The 22,030-nt window shown below is 52.3% G+C and overlaps 1 protein-coding gene across 2 annotated transcripts in view; it reads left to right on the top strand.

Moving 5' to 3' along the window:
• Positions 1-22,030, top strand: part of FAM120A (family with sequence similarity 120A) — a 95,721-nt gene that overhangs the window by 56,393 nt on the left and 17,298 nt on the right. For both annotated transcript variants that reach the window (XM_042964440.1, XM_042964441.1), the window contains exons 8-12: positions 1,013-1,100; positions 2,995-3,222; positions 5,485-5,659; positions 14,731-14,980; positions 21,418-21,532. In XM_042964440.1, coding sequence (XP_042820374.1) covers positions 1,013-1,100; positions 2,995-3,222; positions 5,485-5,659; positions 14,731-14,980; positions 21,418-21,532 — 856 coding nt within the window. The remainder of the gene's footprint in view (positions 1-1,012; positions 1,101-2,994; positions 3,223-5,484; positions 5,660-14,730; positions 14,981-21,417; positions 21,533-22,030) is intronic.

Below are 22,030 nucleotides of genomic sequence, written 5' to 3' on the forward strand. Positions count from 1 at the left end.
GTGGGTCTTAAAAAAATCTGTCACTTGAGTCTGTTAGGAGGCAGGTCCAATAAATTGCGCTCTTCCCTGGCCTGCCCTGTGGCCAGCACTGATTTCAGAAGCTGGTTTGGGCGCGGGCCCTGTGGGGAGGGATGGGGGGAGGAGCCCTGCCAGGAGGCAAGGGAGGCCCATCTGCGGGGAGATCCTGTCCGTTCCCCGAGCCCGTGGTGAGCTTCCGTTTATGTTGTGGTCTGCGGTCTACGGATGAACAAAAACGTTTATGAAATAATGCCATGTGTACCACGTTTACTGCATTCTGTTCCATTTCAGTGTTTACAAAATGCCGGTTGAACTCTTCTGGAGATACTAATGGGTCACAACCTCCAGTTTTTAAAAAAATGCCGATTGGAATACCTCAATCTGGCCTGTGAGATGCTCAGTGCTCTTCCTGCTGTCCCTTTCCACACCCTGATTTTTACTGCTTTCCAGTGGAAGCTGTCCCCCAAATCCCATTCTGCCGCCCACTCTCTGAGCGCACTCCCTCTCCTGGGCCACCTCCCTGCGCTCCCAGGGCCTCTCGGAGAACAGGCCGGGCGCCCCGTGTCTGGTTTCAGCACGTGATACGTTACACATATTTATGAATGATGAGGAATATCCGAGCCAGATAACATTTAATCCTCCTCTGCCTGATATCTCTCAGTGGAGTGTGATTGTTTTATCCTGTTTCTCCAAGACGACTGAACTCCTTGGAGGCAGGGCTGCGCTGCCCGCTCTGTGGCCCACCCTGTCATCTTTGAGGCGGGTGCTGAGGTTGGGTTAGGTGCTCTGTGTTTCCTCTTCCAGGGAGTGACTGTTGATGCCCAACCGAGTAGGCCGAAAGCGCCCCCAATGTAGGGCTGTCTCCGGAGGTGGTTTGTTGGGGGAGGCGAGGTCAGTAAAGCTGAGGTGTCGCTGAGTCTGTGGGCTCCACATGGGCTACTGTGGTGGAAGGCCCACGCCATTCAGTAACCATGTTACTTTTGTTTATGTTCAGCCATGTCAGCGGGAACAAAATTGGCTGGGAGAAGACGGGAAACCACTCAGAGCCGCAAGCACGGGGAGACCCAGGAGACCAAACAAAGGTAGTGGGTTGGCATTTATTCCTTCACGTTCTGACTCTTTGAGCCTGTGCTGTTAGGAATTGGTTTAAAGCAGAGTACTCTCTCTTTTAAAGCATGTTATGAGTAAGAGACACTGGCATGGGGGTGTCACACATTTTGGGGATGGGAGGGGAAGGGGTCACATTGGTGAGGGGGTCACAGACATGGGGGTGGGGGTCACAGATGTCTGTGCAGGGGAGGAGGTCACAGACATTGGTATGGGGGAAGGGGTCGCAGATGTCAGTGGGGGGGTTGGGGTCACCAACATGGTGGGGAGGGGTTCATAGAGGTTGGTGTGAGGGATAGGGTCATAGATGTGAGGGGAGGGGGTCACAGAGATAGGGAAGTGGGACGGGGGGCATCCTACTGTCTCACGGGGCGGGTTGAGGGCCTGGTGGAAATCCTCCCATCTGCTGGCACATGCTTTTGTCAAGACCCAAAGCCTTGCAGAGTTCTCGCCTCCTGCAGGATTTTGTGGGGATTAAATGAGAAATCACTTGGGATGTGCATGTTAAAGATGAAAATAAAGTAAATTCCATTCCCCATTTGGTCTGCCTCTGCCTGTTGCTAGTGATATCTAGAAATACCTTTAACTACAGTCACGTCTGTTCCCACATGCGGTCACTTAGGATGTGCCTGTCTCTAGCAGGAGAGGGCTTGTTTTCTGCACAAGGTGACACAATGTAGGAAATTCATTTAAGACTCTGAAATACGCTCGCTTTTGAAGGGTTATCCTATCAATAAGCAACAGAAATGCTTGCTGGATGCTGGTTTTTAGCAAAGCACCTTCCAAAATTTTTAGCTATTATTGTGTCTATATTCTGAATGGAGAGTATAGAAAACACTTATGAGTTATCCTTGAGTTTTTTTTAAGACCAGTTTTGGTACTTTGTGTTTTAAAGGATAAAGTTAAGCACTTCTATACCATTGTAAAGAATAACGTTTTGTATCAAAACAGAGAAATGTGTATTCCTTAGATTGGCACAAAGTCAAGCAATATGCAATTATTATTTCCAGCATTTGTCACGAGAAAGAATAACTCCGTTTATTGTGCAAATAATAATTGGTCTCAGCAAACAGTTTGGACTTGGCTACAGTTTATAAAGACAACAGGAAGGGTGTCCCTTTGCCCTCCATGTCCTTAGCTGCTGCCTGCCACCTTCCGTCCCTGAGTCCCCCACTCACTCTTTCCTGTGCAGCTTGCACACATTCTGTTTTGGCGGTTGGTTGTTACTGAGTGGGTATTTTTTCATAGTGTTTTACTGTGTACATATTTCTGTCATGTAGGTCTGACTCCTCAGTTTTAATGGAATTAGCTTGATTTTTGCTTTATTTTTTGGTAAATGGTTTCCTGTGCGTACTTAATTTGGGGCTTTGTAATGACAGAGGAGAATGCCCAAGTTAGGGTTTCTGTTTATTCTCCCACTGCCGGCCGTGGTGGTGAGGAGTAGGTGTGAGCCTCTGTTGTGTGCACTGCTGGGCAGGGACACAGCCTTTCCGGGCACCCCCTTTGTCATCTGGGCAGAGGACCTTGCCTTCTTGGCACTAGGCAGGGTCTCCACGGAACTTGAATCACACGGATGGGCCACACGGGCCACACGGAGCAGGTGGGGCAGGGTGGCTTCCCAGGGGTCAGCAACCACAGAATGCCACTTCCCCCCTCAGGGGCCCTGGGGACTAGTCATGTGAGGGGGGTCACCCGGCAGAAGGTGCAACCCCCCCCCCCCCCCCCCCCCGCCCCGGGCTCAGGGGGCAGCTCCCATACCCTGTCTTTGGGGAGTGGTCCTTTGCACAGGGGGAAGGTGAAAGAAGGGAAAACATGAGCTGACTTGTTCCCCCCCCCCCAACCCCCCTACCCCTGCCTGTGGCTCTGCAGACAGAAGGCTCGTCTACGGCCTCCTCGGGCAGCCAGCTCGCTGAAGGGAAGGGGAGTCAGATGGGCACTGTGCAGCCGATCCCGTGCCTGCTGTCCATGCCCACACGGAACCACATGGACATCACCACACCGCCCCTGCCCCCGGTGGCGCCTGAGGTCCTGAGAGTGGCAGAGCATCGGCACAAGAAGGGGCTGATGTACCCCTACATCTTCCACGTCCTGACCAAGGTACGGCGGGCGTTTTCTGTCTTACCAGGCAGGTATCTGAAATGGAATGCATTTCCGCTTCCCAAACCTGGAAAGGGCGGAAACGTGTACCAGTAAATGCAGTCGGAGAACTTGGGAAAATCTTACTTTCCCTTCCATTTGGTATAAAATACTTTTGAAACTTCAAATTGATGGCGCATCGTGTTATTTTCTGACTTGTAAATTTATTTTTATTTCTAATTTCAACATTTCTTGCATCGTGTTGATGCTCTAATGTTAGGTGTAATTTGATGTCACATACAAGACCTGTCATGTGTCCTGGAAGTGCCCCTCCGGGGTGGCCGCTGGAGGGCTTGCTTGTCGAGTGCAGCTTCTATGGCACTGAACAGAAAATCCAGTACGGGATTGTGTAACACGTTAGCGGTCAGAAAATGCAGTTTTCTGTTTACACAGTGTCATAATTCCACTTGAGTAACGTCTTAACAAACGTACGCTCAAATATACATCCAGCGTGGCATTGGTTTTGAATCCTGGTGTCTTGAATGGATCTATGTGTCCATTTAAATTTTCTCAGTGATTTGTAGTCTTTATGTTGGTGTTTATAACCCTAGACCCACAATTCAACATGTAACCTTGGTGACCACATTTTTCATGTAAAATTGGTTTATTGCTATCCTGTATTTTTAACACCTTTTCATCGGTGTCTGTACCACCACAGATCATCAGATGTTTTTCTCCCTGTTTTGCAGTCCATCTGTGGTTTGTAAAGTGGGGTCTGTAAGTGCAGAAGCCCCCTGCCCCACAGCAGTTGGACGTGGCTGCGACCATTAACTGGCCGACCCGAGTGTCGCTCGCTTGTATCAGTCAAAGGGCACCACAGTAACTCAGCTCCTTTCATTTATTTTTAAATTACAGTTGCCTCCAAGTCTCACGTACTATTTGCTATGGGTCTGCACGTATGCTTTCGCTTTTCAGATTATGGTTGTGAAGTAAACATTTTATTTTTCAGGGGCAACGCATATTGTAAGGGTAAGTGGAAAGTTCCTCTCGCGGGAGAAGGACTTGTTGAGTTTAAAGGGGCCCAGGTTCGGGGGAAATCGCGCCCTGTGCCGTGGGGTTGTGTGGGCTGTGAGGTCCGGGACCCCTGTGCTTCTGCCCTACCCGCTGTGGTCTCATTGGGGACGGTCTGAGTGACAGGTGGCCTGTCCTCTTCCACCACTCACTGATCTATCTCAAGGGCAAATAGTAATAAAGTGACTGTAGTTGACAACAGTAAACAACTATCTTTTCAGATTTTAAAATGCCACCTAAAATTTTTCTGTATGTTAGGGAAAGCTTAGACTGTCAGGCACGCCGTTTCCTGCAAGCTGCGTGGCTCTGGTATTAAATTTTCAGGCCAAGATGTCCTCAGTGGGCGAGGCTTCACACTCACGCAGGCAGCCAGCCGAGCCGGGGCCTGGAGAGAGTGCCCACCACACAGCGGTGCCGGCTTCGTGAGGATAGGGAGAGACCAATTTTGAAATTAAATTTATGTGAACAAAGAGCAAATACTACGGAATTCTTGAAAGATACGTATCGATAAATTTAACAGCCATTGGAGGTCATATGGACGTTCTTACATTAGGAATACAACTGAGTAAAACTCCTGCCGAATCTCTTGATGGATGTTGACTCCCTAGCACATCTGAGACAGACGGGGCCACAGAGGTCCTGCCCCCACGAAGGTGTGGGACACATGGCCCCTCGTCTTGTGCCGAGGCCGGCCACGTGCCAAAGCCTCGCAAATCAGACAGCACTGAAGAGAGTGCCCGCAGGGGGACCGTGCTCGCACGTGGCTGTGTTTTACGGAAGCGCTTAGTGAAGACAATTTGACCATTTTGTTTTCAGGATACTCATTTCTTGGATTGTACATAGGCCATTAAAAATTATGAATTTCATGACTCATAGTAAAGTTTGCAAGTTCTCAGCATTTTCTATTCTATTTGTTGTCTGCTGTTATCTGTCTAGATGGTTTCAAAGATTTGGGGATCGTCTGTGGTTTCTTATGCTTCGGTTCCAGATTCAGGATGAAACCACATAGATTTTATTTTGACTCTCTGAGCATATGTTTTGACAACTGCTAATGAACTCCCTAAACATCCTGCTGCACACAAGTGGTTAAGCATTGATGTGGAATAGAATTGCAATGTCGTTAACTGGAGATAATACAGTATATTTCTGTGAGTTTGTTGTGAATTCAACATGAAAAATGTGCAATATTATTCTGCTTTCTTCCATGCAAAGGGTGAAATCAAAATTGCTGTTTCTATTGAAGATGAAGCCAGCAAAGACCTGCCTCCCGCCGCCCTGCTCTATAGGCCAGTTCGCCAGTATGTTTACGGAGTGCTGTTTAGCTTGGCAGAAAGCAGAAAGAAAACTGAGAGACTTGCTTTTAGAAAGAACAGACTTCCACCAGAATGTATGTACTGTGAAATCCATTGTTTGTTTTCCTCGGTACCTCGTAATCTCTTGTGCATTTTCTAAAGCCTTAGAGGATTGTGACTGAGTTCACCCTGAGCGTCCCCACGTGAGACGGTGGGCTTCACGGGGCCCTTCGGAGAGGAGGACAGGCCCCGGGCTGTTTTCCTCAGTAATATTCCAGTCATGGTGTCTGTTTGGTAAACCGTTTCCACTTTAAACTGGACATTGAGCTGGAAACGGTCTAGACGGGCGCCATCTCGCCGTGGCCAGCGCGTCCCGGCAGGGCGACGGTGGCATCTGCTCTGGTGTCCGCAAGCGCGTCCGCACTGCGGAGTCTGTGTTCCCGGGGAGGACCTCACCGCGTTGCAGCTGCTTCTGTGCGGGTGGCGCGTACCTGCGCACGGCCCGCGGCAGACAGGGTCCTGGTAGCGGTCTCCCTCCAGGGCTGTACCCGACCGACCCTGGGGTGGAGGGGAGTGGAGTGGAGGGACACAAGGTGCTGCTTGACATGCTGGCAGAAGCTGAGGTCAGAGCGCGTGTTTTCCATCTTCCAGCGAGTGGGCCAGTGGAATACTCGGGGAGAACCGTGCCTTTCTGTTCTGGGTAATTTTATCTGCTGATGTAGGGAATGTAAAAGTCACTGTATATTTCTTAGGAAATATAGGAAAGTTTTCCAAAATGTACAGTCTGAATTAAGAGTATCCTCAGCTGTGGAGATTAGGTCACGAGATCATCCCCTCGGCGCAGGCTGTCTGGGGACGAATCCCCTGCGTGTGTAGTGGGGCAGCATGGGCCTGGTCATGCTGCAGTCGGGTGGCACTCGGGGACGCAGGTGACAGTGGGTCTTACCTTTGGACTCTAACCTGGAGAGATTCTGGCAACTTTGAAAACTTGATCCGTAGATCCTGATGTCTTGTTTCTGATTACCGTGCCAAAATGTGGTTCTGTAAAAAAATGAAGCCTCTGTCAGTGAGGCCATTTGAGGACGGCCGTTGAGCTCTGCAGCCCCTGCTGACACATCTGCCACTTTGACTGGGGCTGGAGGTGCCACGGGAGACACTGGGCATCGTCAGCCGGCTCTGCGTGGCCGGGACGTTCCTGGTGGACGCATCTGCTTTCTCACTTTGCGCAGGGTCAGCCACTTTTCCGCACTGGCCACCTGGGCCCCGTAGCTGTGACCTCCCCTCCAGTGTCCACCAGCCCTGAGCACCCTAGGCCCCTTGCTTCTCTCCTGGGCCTGGCCTGCCAGCTGCTGCAGAGCCCTGGGCAGCCCCACTTCCTGCCATGTCCTTGGCTCCAGAGCACCGTTTTGACTTTGGTGGTAAAAGCTGGTCTTTTCCTCACTTGCTTCTGTTCCAGAAACACACTTACTATTATTTAGCACCCTCCCTGGAAGTTTTCAGTGATCACAGCTTGGGACCCTCAGGTGGTCTCCGGGATGAGTCCCCTCTGCAGTGCCCACAGCCTTGTAGAGCAGTCTGGGTGGGTGGGTGTTCTCTGCTCGCGCCCCTCCTTTCCTAGGGTTCTCTGCCGCCGGTGAGCTGTGGGTGTGGGGGATGGGTGGGAAATGAGAACTGCTCTCCGCCTTGTGCGTGCATTGTGACCCTGGGCGGTACAGGTCTCGGGCTGGCCTGTGGGCAGGCAGCAGGCGAGCAGGAGGCACGGGACAGCGCTCACCACACAAACCAGCACCCTCTGGGCATCAGCGAGAGAGCAGCGCGCTGTGCTGCAGGCCGGGTGTGTGTGCACCCCATGTGGTGGGATCTGGCACTGCGGAAGGAGGACGGGTCAGGGCTCGGGGCTAGGACAGTGAAGAGAGGAGGGGGTGGGGGGAGGGTACAGATGGGCTCTGCCAGCCCTGAAGCTTTTATGCCTGGGGGTGCACGGACCGGTGGACGTTGTGGGGGGTGTTGGTGCTGAGCGTGCTGCGGTCTTTCTGCTCAAGTGACGAAAGAAAGTGGGTCCTGACTTCTGCGTCAGCGACCACGGGCAAGCCACTGAAGGTGAGGTAAGAGTGACGTTTCTGTTCAGGAGGATGGGCTGGGTAGGGACAGGTGACGAACTGAGGCAGCGGGAAAAGAGGGGTGCCCCTGCCTACGTGGAGCTGAGGCAGCCCTGGCACGTTGGTGGTACCCAGACAAGTGTGTGACTAATGTGTGTTACAGAGAACCGTGGACCTGTAAAACTGGTGGAGAGGTTTGTCCATCTGACCTCTCAGTTTACAAGTAGAGAGGTCTTAGTTCGCTCTCTCAGGAGCAGCTTTGGAACCCAGGCCTGTTTGGTCTTTTCGGGGACCTGTGGATTTGTTTCATGCCTTGGTCGTATTAATTAGGGAAAACAGCCTATGGAGAAGGTTCTTATGTTGGTAATCCGTGCTGCTGTTTGCCGGCTGTCCCGCTAACCGGAGTGCTAGCTCTCCACAGGGAAGAGTTTTGTCCTTCAGAGCTTTTGTGAGCGTTGAGCCCGAACACTGTCCGCTCCCTCGGAGCAAACCTTGTGCAGGAGACGAATGTGCACCGGTGACCTGATGCGGCTCATTGACACGGCGCCACGATTGTTTCCTGAGGCCCACTCCTAGATGCCAGCCGACTCTGAACGCCAGTGTGGTGACACTCCTGCTGTGGACTTCCTGCCTGAGCTGTGTCCCAAGTGACTACATCTCAGTGTCCTTAGGAAGCAAGTTCTTGGGACTCTGGATGAGGTGAGGGTGATAATGCTGGTCGTGCTGGAAGGAGGCAGCTGCTCAGGAGGCCCCGGTCAGCGAGCTTTGACAGAGGAGCCTGTTAAAACCCTGTTTTACCTATGGCCACTCTTAGACTGTCTGCGGATGAAATGAGGTCAGTGGCGCTTTGCAGGAGATTCTGAAAGCACTGACTGTGTGCTGTGAGGTCTTTGGGGCAGGTTTGGTTCTCAGATGCCCTCTGGTCCCGCCGTCCATTCTGTGGGTCCCAGGTGAGCCCGCCTCCTGTGGCAGGTGAGGCTCCTGATCCAGCACGGTGTCAGCATGCTGTGCATGCCAGTGTGGGCTCAGCAGGCTCACCGTGACCACCGGGCTTCCCCAGAACGGCTTTGTTGTCAGAAGACTAGTCCGAGAGCATATGGAAGTCTACAGGGTTGTTTAAAAGTACTGAGCTCTGGTCACATTTAAGACCTATATCCGTTTGGAAATGTAGTCTCTCAATCTGTCTGCATACCATACAGTGTACATGACATACGAGTGCTCGTGTGACTTTGCCAAGCTTCCTTTTTAAAGTCATCATATGGTTAAAACAGGACATCCACTCTCAGGTCCCTAAAACTCTGGCCTGTGAAAGTCATACTGAATTACATGCTGGCAGTTTATTTTCTGTGTGCCCATCCCTGGTCTCCATCGTGTTACTGTTAGGAAATTCATCAGGATCTTGTTCATTAGGACAGTAAGCTGCTTGCAGTCACCATCGGGGGCTCTAGGCCCCTCCGGCAGGCCAAGTGGAAGACCACAGACCTGGCACAAGCGCTTTGCCCCGGGTGCTGGATGGGGACAGCGCAGTTGCTCTGGGGCAAGGCGGGACCAGGGAGCTGTCTCTGTGGCTGCTGGCATTTGGGCCTGGGGCCGGCGCCCCGGCTGGAGGCTGGAGGCTTGGAGCGTGACGCTCCTGGCCTGCTGGTGGCTCTGGCCTGGCTGCCTCCTGGCGGCACCCCTCAGTTGCCCCTCACCCGGCCAAGGGGAACAGGAGGGGTTGGAAGAAAGGGTCAGGTTCCAAAAAGACTGCAGGGTAACAAGACTCCTCAGCTGTAGTTGATGAGGAGAAAACCCAGGAGGTAAAGTTCTGTGCCGTGTACAGTTTAAAATTATTGTCCACTTATGAAAACTGGCCTCTGTTTTCTGTAAAAGACTCCCCAGGACCTCAGAATTAAGTAAATGACAGAGACAGGCTTGTAGAAAACAAGTGGATGTAAATTACAGACACAGGAGATGGATTTGTGGCTGTAGGAAGCAAGTTTATGTACCTGAGTACTATTTTAGAAAGGATTTCCCCCGAGTCTCCATTTTATAAATCATCAGGAAAAGCCAAAGGAACATGGATTTTTTTGTGTTCCAATTTGCTATAGAAATTTTGTGTCAAATAATTGGGACTGCTGATGAAAAATGAGTAAAATTAAATTGGTTCACATGGATTATATTATAAAATTTTGTAATGTTTACTTTTGAGACAGGCAGACAGAACATGAGCGGGGAGGGGCAGAGAGAGAGGGGGAGACACAGAATCCAAAGCAGGCTCCAGGCTCCGAGCTGTCAGCACAGAGCCTGACGTGGGGCTCGAAGTCATGGACTGCAAGATCGTGACCTGAGCGAGTCAGACGCTTAATTGACTGAGCCACCCAGGCATCCCCACATGGATTATATTATAAAACAAAATACTTTAATGTGGCCAACGTCAGTGTGCTGTTTTAGAATGTGTGGAAATTGGTTATCATAAACATTTTCTCCATGATTTTACAAAGGCTGTTTATATTAATCTGAATTTCTTTATTTTATGAAGCTTTCCAGAAGTAGCATTACCGACTCTTTTCCTCACGGACCTCTGAGTAGCCGAGCCTGTGGATCAGTGCTGTGGGCCAGTGTTCAGTGGCAGTGTTCAGGGGGGGTGTTCAGTGGCAGTGCTGTGGGGCACTTTTTCAGAGCAGTATTTGTCATAGGCCCTTGAACTCCTGAGCTTCTGATGCCCTGGGAATGATGTATGTGGGGAAAGTGAGGACAGGAATAGTTGCGGGCCTGGTCTGTAACCACACGTTGTGTGTGCTCTGTGGCTTACGAGTCCTGGAGGGTGTCCCCACACCTGTTCGCGTGAGGAAGTGGAGAGCCAGCTGGACCCCACCAGCCCGCATGGCAGTGTCCCACGAGAAGGAAGGAACAGCCGCCATTGTGCCCAGTTTTCTGTATCTGCGTTGATGCGAAGGAACCAGAGTTTGTTTTTACATATATGTGTGGTTGTGTTGTTTTTCTGTGACCTTAGTTAGCGCAGCAGGTAGACCAGGACCCCCCCACCCCCCCCCCTGAGCCCCCGATGCACATTTGCACACACGCCTGTATAGAGACCAGAGGTCCAGCCGGTTGCAGTCGTGCGGGGTGTTTGTCTCCATCTTCCCCTCAGCCGCACCTGTGTTGCACACTGGGCCGGTGGCCGGTGTGGCCAGTGCTCATGGTGCTCTGGCACTGAGCTCAGAGACGTCCTTCATCTCGTGGCTCGTAGGCAGCCACCACCGCTTGGTTGAAATTGGCTTGCAGAATGAAGCATTTTCGTTATTCCTGGTCTGGGATGGATCCCAAGTCGGCATTATAACATTTATAGCTGGTGGTCATGTGTTTATATGTGATACCGTGGACCGTGGTTAACATCTGATAGAAACAGGTTCTCGTGGACAGCTTAGGTATAATAGTGTTTTATGTCCCCAGATTGTGTTTTGCAGAGGTACTTTCTGTAAAGAAGGTGCAGTAGCCTCTACTAATACAGAAAACAGATACCTTGGGGTTTTTGCTCTAGCGTAAGCAAAGGAAGATGATCTCATGTTGAGTGTTTTCAAGTCTGCCTGAAATGGTGAGTTTTTTCTGTCAGTGGAAAAGCCGAGATGGGTATTTGTTGATGGTGGCGTGGGTTTATTCACCAATAGCAGCTGGCTTTGCTGACCTCTGGGCGTGAGGTCACATCTTTGAACATGTCTTTCTAAAATGGAGTCGTCATGGACATGCTTTTATATCCCACTGCTCTTGCCTGAATGGCAGACATGTATGCTCACTGTGTTCTTAATAACCCAGTCCCCTTATGCAGTCCCCATATAACCAGTGTTTTTTGCAGACGTAAGAGCCCAGATGGCTTACCGTTAGCTGGCCACTCTCATCTGTTCTGTGAGTGGAGTCACAGAGCCCGAGCCCTCCGTCCTGGGTGGGGCCGGGGAGGGCTGTACACATTCTGTGTGGGGGGCACGTACGTGTACACAGAGGCAGCCGTTTGTCACCCTGGAAATGGATGTCCCTGGGATTCTTTATCAGCACTAGTCTTTAATTAGTCACTCCTGGGTAACGAGCCTGTAGTTGGTCTCACACGGTTGTGAATGGCTGCGAGCCTCGTGTGTCCTCATCAAGACTGTGTTAAAGGGAGTCCTTGGCCCTTTTCCCTATCCTGGTCCCAGGGCTGGGACTCAGGGTTTAAGGAGACCCTGAGTGTGGTGTGGCACATGGGGGTTGGCCCCTCAGCCCCATGTCCCCCACCCCTATTTGGTACATAGAAGGTATCCTGTAAAGGTCTGTTAGGTTTCTCGTCGGAGGTTTCACCACTAGTAAGTGGTGGCATACAAGATCTCCGAAAACAGATACACATAGGGTAAAAAATAAAGCAAGTCAGGAGCAGCTTTGCTTTTGTTTTTGGAACAAAGTTTTGTGTTCCTACACCTTGATTTTCTTAAATTAGACATGGATTTCCAAAATTAGATTTGAGCTGCTCATAAGTAGTGGAGATGAGAAGTGAGTATGCGAGACCCTCCATCACAGGGAGCAAGGCCCCCTCCCGCCTCCCTCTTGGTGGGCGCAGAGCAGGTTCCCTGGATCTCCGATACTTCCCCGAAGCCTCTGCTGGCTGGGAGTACGTGTGCACAGCAGCTCCCTGGAGGTGTAGGCGCATGTGGGGCCCTTTGAGCCCGCCCTATGCATGGGCTGCTGGGGGGCGGGCCCCCAGGGGAGGGGGACAGGTGGGCGTGAGCAGCTGGCTCAGCCCCCTTCCCTGTGGGGCCTGGACCATAAGCATTCTGACCTCAGGAATGAGTATGTGCTCCCCAAACCTGTTTCTAACTTTTTTAACGTTTATTTATTTTTGAGAGAGAGACAGAGACAGAGTGTGAGCAGGGGAGGGGCAGGGAGAGAAGGAGAGAAGGAGACACAGAATCTGAAGCAGGCTCCAGGCTCCGAGCTGTCAGCACAGAGCCTGATGCGGGGCTCCAACCCATGAACGGCGAGATCATGACCTGAGTCGCTTCGCCGACTGAGCCACAGGCGTGCCTCCCCAAACCTGTTTCTAGGTGAAAGCAGGAACTGATAAAGTGGGATGACCACGGAAGGTGTTACAAAGCAGTGGAGATGGAGCTGATGGAGGGGAGGTCACAGGCGCAGGTGGAGACGGACTCTGTGGGGACGCCTCCAGAGGGGGTCAGGGCAGAGACCGGGCACCGGGCAGCCAGCCTGTGTGTGTGTGTGCACGGGTGTAGGCGTGCACGTGTGGTGGGGAGAAAGGGAGAGGAGCTACATTAGCTAATCCTACAACCAAAGATAAAATCTAATCATCGCCTTTAAGTCTTTGCCACAAAAAGGAGTATGTTACAAAATAGATTTGTTTTTGCTTTTTTGGCATGAAAATTAGCTTTGTGGATCAACCAGTGGACACACAGCCTGCTGGTTAAGGGCTTGTTTTGTGACCAACCTTGGCCTGTTTATCTGCAGCTGACGATTGCCAGTCCCTGACACTAGTTGGGCAGAGGGGACCTCGTGGCGATGATGGCCGCCCTGTGTGTGCCGAGTATGCTGGGGCTTGGCAGGCGTGGGGCTAGATTGTGAGTCCAAGGACAGGGTCGGCTGGGCAGTGGGGACTGCGTGGGGGTGTGGCCGGCATCTAAAAGGAAGGATGAATACAAAGGTGCATGTATTTATACATACATGTGTATCTGTTTGGACTTGATGGACTTTAAAATAATCATTTTATGTGTTTTAGATTTTCCTTTGATATTTAAACACTAAGATACTCAAATGTGAAGGAAAGGGCTTTTTTCCCTGTGACAAAACAGTAACTTTTTGGTAAGAGGACGATTTGGGGGAATTTTGTTGACCCGCACCCCTGCTCCAGCAGCCTGCTCCTGGGGTGGGAGTCCTGGGCTCCTTGCGGCACACTTCCCCTGCCTTGTCTGGGGCTGGGCAGCTGCCGACGACCCGCAGGACCATATGCCGGTGGGAGGGGTGGGGCTGCAGGTGGGCAGAGTCTGGGCCTTCGGTCTCCTGTCTGCCTTGGGCACTACTTCAGGGAACATGAGCCCCGCCTGGGTGCTGCCATTTGGATAGAACGGCCTTGTGGAAAGTGCCCGGGGAGTCACTGCGCCACCCTGCTTCTGTTCTGACGGTCACGGACCGAAGTGAGCCTTAGTTCCCTGGCAGTGCACACCCCGAGCCCAGCATCGGCCTGTCCCTTAGCGCCAAGGAGAGGGGCTGGGACGTGCTCTCTCCCTGGTCTGCACTGTCTCTCCTGCCACGCTTCATTCCGACTTCATTCAGAATGATGTGGGGAATGGTGCATGTCGTGGTTTAAGAGTTAACTGAACTCAAATAGTGGTAAAGCAACTGTAGATGAGAGGCCACTGTTGTTTCTGTTATATCAACTTGGACCTTCTTGCCTGTTTTGAGATAAAATGGGGAATTTTATGCTTTGTCTTCAGTCTTCCTGAATAGAATTACTGTAAGCTGACGTCACTGGGATTTCAGAACGCTGACTGTTGCTCCTGCTGCCTTGCTAGGCTTTTGGGGTCTCACTCTGGGGTAGCTTATGCTTACTAATCAACGTTTGTGGAAGGAGACCTTTACACGAAGTGGCACCAAGTGCAAATTATTTCTGAAATCTGATTAGTGAAAGTATCTGCTTATGTAGAAAAAGATGAGCTATCTAAATTGGATTTCCCAGGATATGTTGATAATCACATACTTTTGTAAATTTTGCCAGTTGTTACTATTAAAACTTAATGGATTGAAATAATAAAATTCTTCTAACATCTTTGATTTATACGTATTAGTTATATGGGGAAGTCAAGTCATAATTTGATCGAGAAGAAATTTATTGGTAGCCTGACTGGAAATCCGAATGTGCCACGAAAGTGTGCGTAGGGGACAGAATGTTCTAGACCTGAGGACTGGTGGCCGGTGGCTTGCTGATGAGAGAATGCGTTGGTGTGTGAGCAGTGGCACCTTCAGACTGTGATTACTGGAGGGTTGGTTTTGTTCGGCCTCCAGTGGCTGAGCCGGGGTGTAAATGGTTTTCCTCTGCTCTTCCCCTCCAGTTCCCCCCGTGATCATCAAAGAGTGGGCAGCTTACAAAGGGAAGTCTCCACAGACGCCGGAACTGGTGGAAGCACTGGCCTTCAGGGAGTGGACCTGCCCCAACCTGAAGCGGCTGTGGCTGGGGAAGGCGGTGGAGGACAAGAACCGCAGGATGAGGGCCTTCCTGGCCTGCATGAGGTCGGACACGCCAGCCATGCTCAACCCGGCCAGCGTGCCCACCCATCTCACGGTGCTGTGCTGCGTCCTACGGTAGGTTAGGTGTGGCTGCCCCCCCCCCCCCCCCCCCCCCCCCCCCCGCAGTCATGTGTGTTGTGGGGACACAGTCTGGGGCAGTGTGGCGTGGGTTTGAACTGATCCTGGGTGGTCTGTGTGCAGAACAGGTGTATTTGGTGAACATGTATTTTTTGGAAATACCATAATGATTCTAAGTGTACTTTATCCTCCAAATCTTAAAGATTTTGAAGGCTGTACACATTATGTATTGTTTGGAGCTCTGTAGGGAAAACATGTCTCTCCCTGCATGTATTTAATCACGTGTAGATCGGTGTGGACTTGAGGTTGTCTGTTTTAATTCCTGGGGTTATAACTTGATGTGTGGTTGATTTGGTTACTCAGATGTTCCAGGTCAGGCTTTGGAGTGCTCATTCCGTGGGCCCTTGTGTCGTCTGTGCCCCCAGCATATTCTTGCTTTCTGCCCCCCACAAGATTAGCCCTGGACCCTGCCCTCTCCAGGGGGCTGGCTCCTGTCCTTGGAGAAGGATTGAAAGCCGGATTGGGGTGCTGCATGCTTCCATGCCCTCAGCTGACGGCCCCCTTAAGTCTGCGTGGACACTGTTGGTGTCTGGGAGTTGATTTGAGTTGGCATGCATACCTGAATTAGATTCAGTAGGTTTTTGAGGGTTTTTTTGAACCAATTTTCAACTTGGGAAAAGGTTGCAAGGACAATACAAAGAGCTTTTTTTTTTTTTTTTTTTTTTTAAGAGTTCGATTTTTTTTAATCGAAGTGTAACTGATATATAACGTTATGTTAGTTTCAGGCATACAGCACATTGATTCAGCAGTTGTACAGGACTCCATGCTCATGGCAAACAAACAGAGTCCTATATACAGAGAAGAAGCTGGTGGTTGCAGAATGGGAGGTGTTGGTTGGGGGCAAAATAGAGCTTTTTTTTTAAACCCACATACTTCGGTGTGACCGTCTAACAAATCAGGACATTTTCTAATACAGTCATCACAATCAACATCATACCTTCTTTCTGTGTGAACTTCAGGGTCCATTTAAAATTTTCTCTTTGTGTTTGGAGGTGACCAGTCCGATTGCTTTATCCACCAAACACGGGCCGTCCCTCTGTTGCTGTGGTCTTGTCTGGGCTGTGTGCCTGCACCCTGGCCACTTGGAGAGGCAGATGTTTGCAGGGCTCCTGTGGGGCCGCTCTGTCCCATTTTGTGGGAGGCACTCAGTTTAAACATTCCATCAGCCTCAGCAGACTCACAGCTTCTGTCTTTTTCTGTGGCCCCTAGTCCACTATTGGCAGACTATATCTGGTGCTTTGTGGTCACCTGCTGGGGTCGTGTCAGGCTGGCCTCTGTTCTTCTGACAGTTCTCCATCATCCTGGGAGCACCTCCCTCCTTCCCTACAGAGATATTATGGCCCCTTTCTCCCAGTAGCCCTGCTTCCTAGTGGTAGAGACAGTCCCTATTTCCCAGTCTCTCCCAGGGTGTTTGCAGTAGGCAGGCACAGTGCACATATGGACCCTACCCCTGTTGGCAACCTTGGGGTCCAGCCCTCTGCGTTTTCCTTCCTGGCCACCAGTTCTCCTGTTCCTCACCCTCAAGGAACAAGATGGAGGACAGAGCCTTAGCCGAGTGTTTGTTTCCTGACGTTTCTTAAGTTCCTCACAGGCTTGAAGACCAGTAACTAATTTAGAAGCCTCTCCTTCAGGCTCTTCCCTTTACCTGCTTTGAAAATTAGCTCGTGGGAGAGACTAGATCTTCGTTTGGAAGCTTCTGGTTTCTCGAATGGAAAGTTCATTTATGGACCGGTTTTTATTAATACAGACCTTACGTAGCCAAACATTAGAGGTGGAGACTTCGGCTGCTCTGAGATCAAATTAGCAAGAATAAATTTGTTCGATTGTACTTCTCTCTTCCAAGTTTAAATTGGTGTGTGGCCTTTACCCCAGCGGATGCTGCCTGCCTCACCTGAGGCTTATGCGGCTGACCTGGACGGAGCGGCCGCACTCGGAGCAGGACGAGGCGCTGTGCTGCTGGGGCCTCCCCGGCCATCCGTGCACACAACCTGGGATGCACTGTGGCCGCCCTCTGCACCTAGTCTCCATCCTGGTCCTCGCCCCTCCTAGGCCGTCACTCTGGCATTGTTCAGATGGCCCTTGTCAAGCCTTCCAGATTTCAGGATTGTCCCGGTGCCCGTTTTTAAGATAGTCGTTACGGTTGATTTTTTTGTGGTTAGTAGAGAATGGAAGGATTAGTAAGTGGGACTGGCCATGTCACCAGAGGCTCTGGCACTGTGGTGGGAGGCAGGTGACCTGATTGGCTATGGAGATGGGCAATCCCCTGGGGTTTCCTGCATGGAAAGCCTCTCGTGGTTTCAGGTCCTGAGGAGGTAGAGCTGGTTGAGGAGAGGGAATCAGGGAGAGGTGAGAGACTGCTGTTCACGGGACAAGTCCCTGGGCGTTTGGGGGCCAGGGCACCAGTAAACGGGCCAATCCGCTTCCACTAAGAGGGTCTCTCTCCCTTCTACACTCTGGGCTCCAGGATGGGCTGGTGCTGGGGGATGCAGGTGCTCCACGGCACATGCTCTGGTTAAGTGGGTGGGCTGAGTTGGAGGCCTCACGGTTTGGAGGAAGGGGGGGTGTGTGGAGAGACCCGGCAAGGGCGAGTCAGGGTTGATGTGTGCCTCCGCGGCCCTGGGGTTGGGCCTAGGTCCTGGGGTGGGGGGCAGTGAGGTCCTGTGATGCCCAGCAGACAACCTATAGCTGGACAGAACTGGTTCTGACCTCAGGCTCGGCTGCTCTCCGCTGGAAAATCAACACTCGAGAGACGAGTGATGGTGGGAAAAGAGAGGTCGCTTTACTCAGGAAGCCGGCAACCTGGGAAGAGGGCGGGCTAATGTCTCCAAGGCCATCTTCCCCGTCCAGGCGAAGCCCAGGCGAAGCGGGTGGGTTTTCAAGGGGAAAGTGTGGGGAATGGGGAGGGGGCTGCGTGCAGGAGAGGCGGTGCCCAGGCGGTGGGTTCTGTGTCGCCGTGACCCTGGATGGACCTGCTGGCATCCGTGGCAGGTGTTTTCAAGTGTGGTCAGGCCTTATCGTCCTTCACCCTCAAGGCCAGTGGTCTGCAAACCCAAGGCAAGTAGGTTGGTTCTGCTGCAGACCAAGGACTCGGGTCAGCCAACAGGAGCACCTGAGCTCGAGGCCAGCTCCCTGCGAAGGCCGGTGGGAGTGCGGCTGCAAACCCTTGGCGTTGGTGGCTTGGGGCGGGGGCGGGGGTGGGCAGGGGCAGGGGCAGAGGTCAGCAGTCACAAGGCCAGGCTGTGGGCCACAAAAGTGTTTCCCTTCCCTTAATTTTCTCTTTCCTTTTTCTCTCTTTCTTTTTGCATAACTTCAAACTTGAACAGACTGCGAGAGGAGTTGAAGGAGTTTGTGGCTGTCCTTCACCCCGACTTCCCACATGTTGGTGTTTTACTGCAGTCGCTCTCCTTGTGTGTCTGTGTGCTCATGCGTCCTGACCCCTTGAGTGGCAGTTTTGGGTGCGACACCTCTACCCCTGAGCTCTTTGGTGTGTGTTTCTAAAAACAAAGACATTGTCAAAATTGGAAAAGTCCTATCCGTACATCTCGTTTACGCGCCTCACTCAGATTTTGCCACTTGCCCCGTGACGTGCTTTGCTGACAGGAAAACATCGTGGCTCGCGCTTAAGTTTAGTTACCGCGTCTCATCCAGTCCTGGGTGGCTTCTCGTCTTCCTCTGGGTGGATGTGGCATGAACACTGACTTGTTTGCAGATATCCCATCGTGTAGACGGCACATGAACTAACAGGGTGGCAGCCGCTGGAGGCAGTGCTTGAAAACAGGGGACCCGATAGATTCTCAGTCTGCCTGTGCCTGTGTCCCGTGAGGTTCTGTTCCTGCCTCCAGGGCAGGGAGGCGGTGGTGGTCACTTATGCCCCAAACTCAACACTGTGACCGCAGTGGGGGGTGGAGTGGGCGGGGTGCAGACCCGAGCCAAGATTCAGTGTGGGGGTGAAGCTAGTGCCCGAGACAGAGCAGAAGGGGGCCTTCCCAGGGTAGGGCTGAGACCCTCATCCCAGAGAGCTCACGTTCCCCTGAGGAGCGGGCTAGGTTCAGGCCTGGAGATGAGATAAGGGAATGGAGGGCTTGAGCCCCCTGGCAGGACACAGGCAGCCTGTGGCGCCTGTCCCCATACCCTAAGGAACGCAGCCTTTCTGGGAGGGTCACACAAGGACCTGCCCCGACCCAGCTCCCCAGCATGGACAGGGCAGCAGCGGGCAGTGGAGGGAGCCCCAGACACCTTCCCGCCCCAGGCCCTGAGCAACGGGAGGCAACGGGAACCCCGTCTGCCCAGGTGGAGCGGTGTGGCAGGGGGTACAGGCAAGGCCGTCGCCCTGGTACCCTTTACTCCTCACCGTGATGCCCTGGGCACGGCCTGTGTGGTGTGAGTTAGTCTGAGCATTTACGCCCAGGAAGCCTTTCCGAGGATGGAAGTGAGAAACGGGTGATGGGTGGTTTTGTTTCAAAAGGACCAGAAAGCCAGGTGGAGGAAACATCAGGCATTCGAACAAAAAGACTGTTCGTTGTTCAGCTAAATTGGCTTCTGAGTCTTTGCTGCCAAGAAGACCAAGGAAGATCTTGAGAAAACCAGGCTGTCCCCAAGACAGCCTTTTTTCTCATTCAGGGTGTTAAAAGGAACATGTGGCTGGGGGGGAGGGGGCATTAGTGTCTTTTGGGTTCATGGAGGGAGAGGGCGGGAGGGGGAGGTGCCGAGCAACAGTGTGGGCGGATCTGATGCCCTCACTGTCCACTGGCACGTGGTTAAGGTGGCACATGTTCTGTGTATCGTATCACAGTTTTTAGAAAGGAAGAACTAAAAATAGTATAGCACAGACATGCAGGCAGAGGACATTGTATGCGGAGCACAGGCGTTCCCACAGTAACTTTCTCAGATGTCGTGGGGGGCTTCCCTCACACTTGCAGGTTCTTGCACAGAACCCCACAGTCAGTAAGACCTTGTGCTGCACGTGGCAGGGTCACAAGGATGGAGGCTTTGTCCTTGCAAGTAGTTTAGTGACAAAAAGCTTTTGCATTTCTTTCAGGTACACGCACCTGCATCTAAGTACCGTAGAGATTTAAGGTCTACTCTTCACTTACTTGAAACGACAGTCACTTTCCCCTTGCCCTTTGTAATTTTACCGCGAAGTGTGTAAGCTCTGTGCCTGTGTCTCCTGCCTGTAACGTGGACAGCGGTGGTCCCTCAGGATTATGGGGCCCGCGTGATGGGAGGCGGCGTGTGCAGAGCTGGAGAGGCACCGGGCACCTGGCGAGCTCTTCCGTGTTTCTCTCGGGCTGTTTTGAAAATACGTGTCTTCGTCAGCTGGTCAGAGCCCCCTGCTTTGCCCAGTTGTGCGTGCTCCCGTGAAGTATTGATTATTTCCACGTGAGGCGGGCTCCACACCGAGTCGTCCTCTTTTGTCGACTTAGATGTTTCATTTTGAGCTCTGAGAAAACTTCCTTAGCAGACAGGACTGGGAAGAGCTTCGGGAGGCCTGTCGCCGTTCTCTCTCCTCTTTCTGAGCCGCTTGCCAGAGGTCGCAGGGCCCGTCACCATAAGCTAATCAGCGGCAATGTGCTGGGTCATCCTTCAGTCTGCTGAGTGCAGGGCTGGGCCCATGGGCTCTCGGGGACAGCTGGGCCAGGGCCGTAGCAGCCGCCCCTTTGCTCGGTGCCCCAGGGTTGTGATAGAGGCAGTACACGTGGCAAGGTGAGTAAGGGAAGGAGCGTGGGCGCCTGGCAGCTCCCGGGCTGATGGCACACATGGACGTTGCAGATTTATAAATCGATCCCCCCCTCCCTCCCCCGCCGCACTGCTGGCTGCCCTGGGAGGTCAGTGTGTCCAGGGCCTGCGGGCACCGGTTCTGAGGCCACGGCGTTAGTTCTCGTTCCCGGGACCCCTTTCTGGTGCTCACCTGCCGGCGCGGGAGCCTCTTCTGCACACTCGTCTCCTGCAACACTCGCCCCTTGTCAGGAGACACATCTTTCTTATTTGGACCTAGAGTCTGCCTCCCAGGATTCCGGTCTTGAATTGAAAAAAATAAATCATGTAAATTGATGCTTCCAGTGTGTTTCCAGGGTTTGAATACCTTACAAGAGTGAAGTTGTATCAGAAATCACTGAGCAGCTGGTTTGCAGTCTGTGCAAATGTGGTGTGCTATTTTAATCACTCTGAAAGCAAACGTTCTGTTCAGCCCAGGTGATTAGACACGCATTTGTAGCAGGTGTCATCCGGTGTGCATAGAGACGCTGGGTAAGAGCTCTTGGTGCCCCCCCAGCTCGTGTCATCCCGAGTCCCCTTGGAACCTGGATGCCAGGTTGTGCGCGTGACCGGTGAGCGCTCCATCCTCACGCCAGACCCTCTCTGTCCACCCCCTGTAGGTATATGGTGCAGTGGCCTGGAGCACGGATCCTGCGTCGCCAGGAGCTGGACGCCTTCCTGGCTCAGGCGTTGTCCCCCAAACTCTATGAGCCTGACCAGCTGCAGGAGCTCAAGGTAATTGACAAGCCTCATTCCTTGTCTTGGGAAGCGTTGCTCCGGAGTGCTGTGAGGAGGGCCGGCCTCACCGGGCAGCGCCGCTCAGAGTGCCAGGCTAGGAAACCGAGCCGCGGACTCGGGAGCCTTCGGGGCAGAAGCGTATCCATCCCAGTTCCGGAAGCGGTCCAGTCTGCTTCTGTCAGATAAAGGTTTTCCCTTGTTACCAGTGGGCGTCTGCTCTTGTGTTCACGTCAGGGTGTAAACTTGCTTTTGTTCCAGGTGGGGACCCCGGACCCCGGGGAGGGCTTGGGCTTCAGGGTTTTCTCACATCTGGCCAGGATTCTTTTCTCGTTTCGTTCTGTTCCTGATTATAGCATTCGTTTCCTCTAAAACATAGTCTTGCCCTCCTAGACCGTAAATCCCTTTACAAACCACTTGAAGAACAATGTTACACCATCATTCCTGAGCCCCTTTTACTTAGCATTTAACATCGTGTTCCTTTTAATTTTTCCTTCC

Source organism: Panthera tigris, chromosome D4, assembly GCF_018350195.1.
Source record: "Panthera tigris isolate Pti1 chromosome D4, P.tigris_Pti1_mat1.1, whole genome shotgun sequence".
Classification (NCBI taxonomy): Eukaryota; Metazoa; Chordata; class Mammalia; order Carnivora; family Felidae; genus Panthera; species Panthera tigris.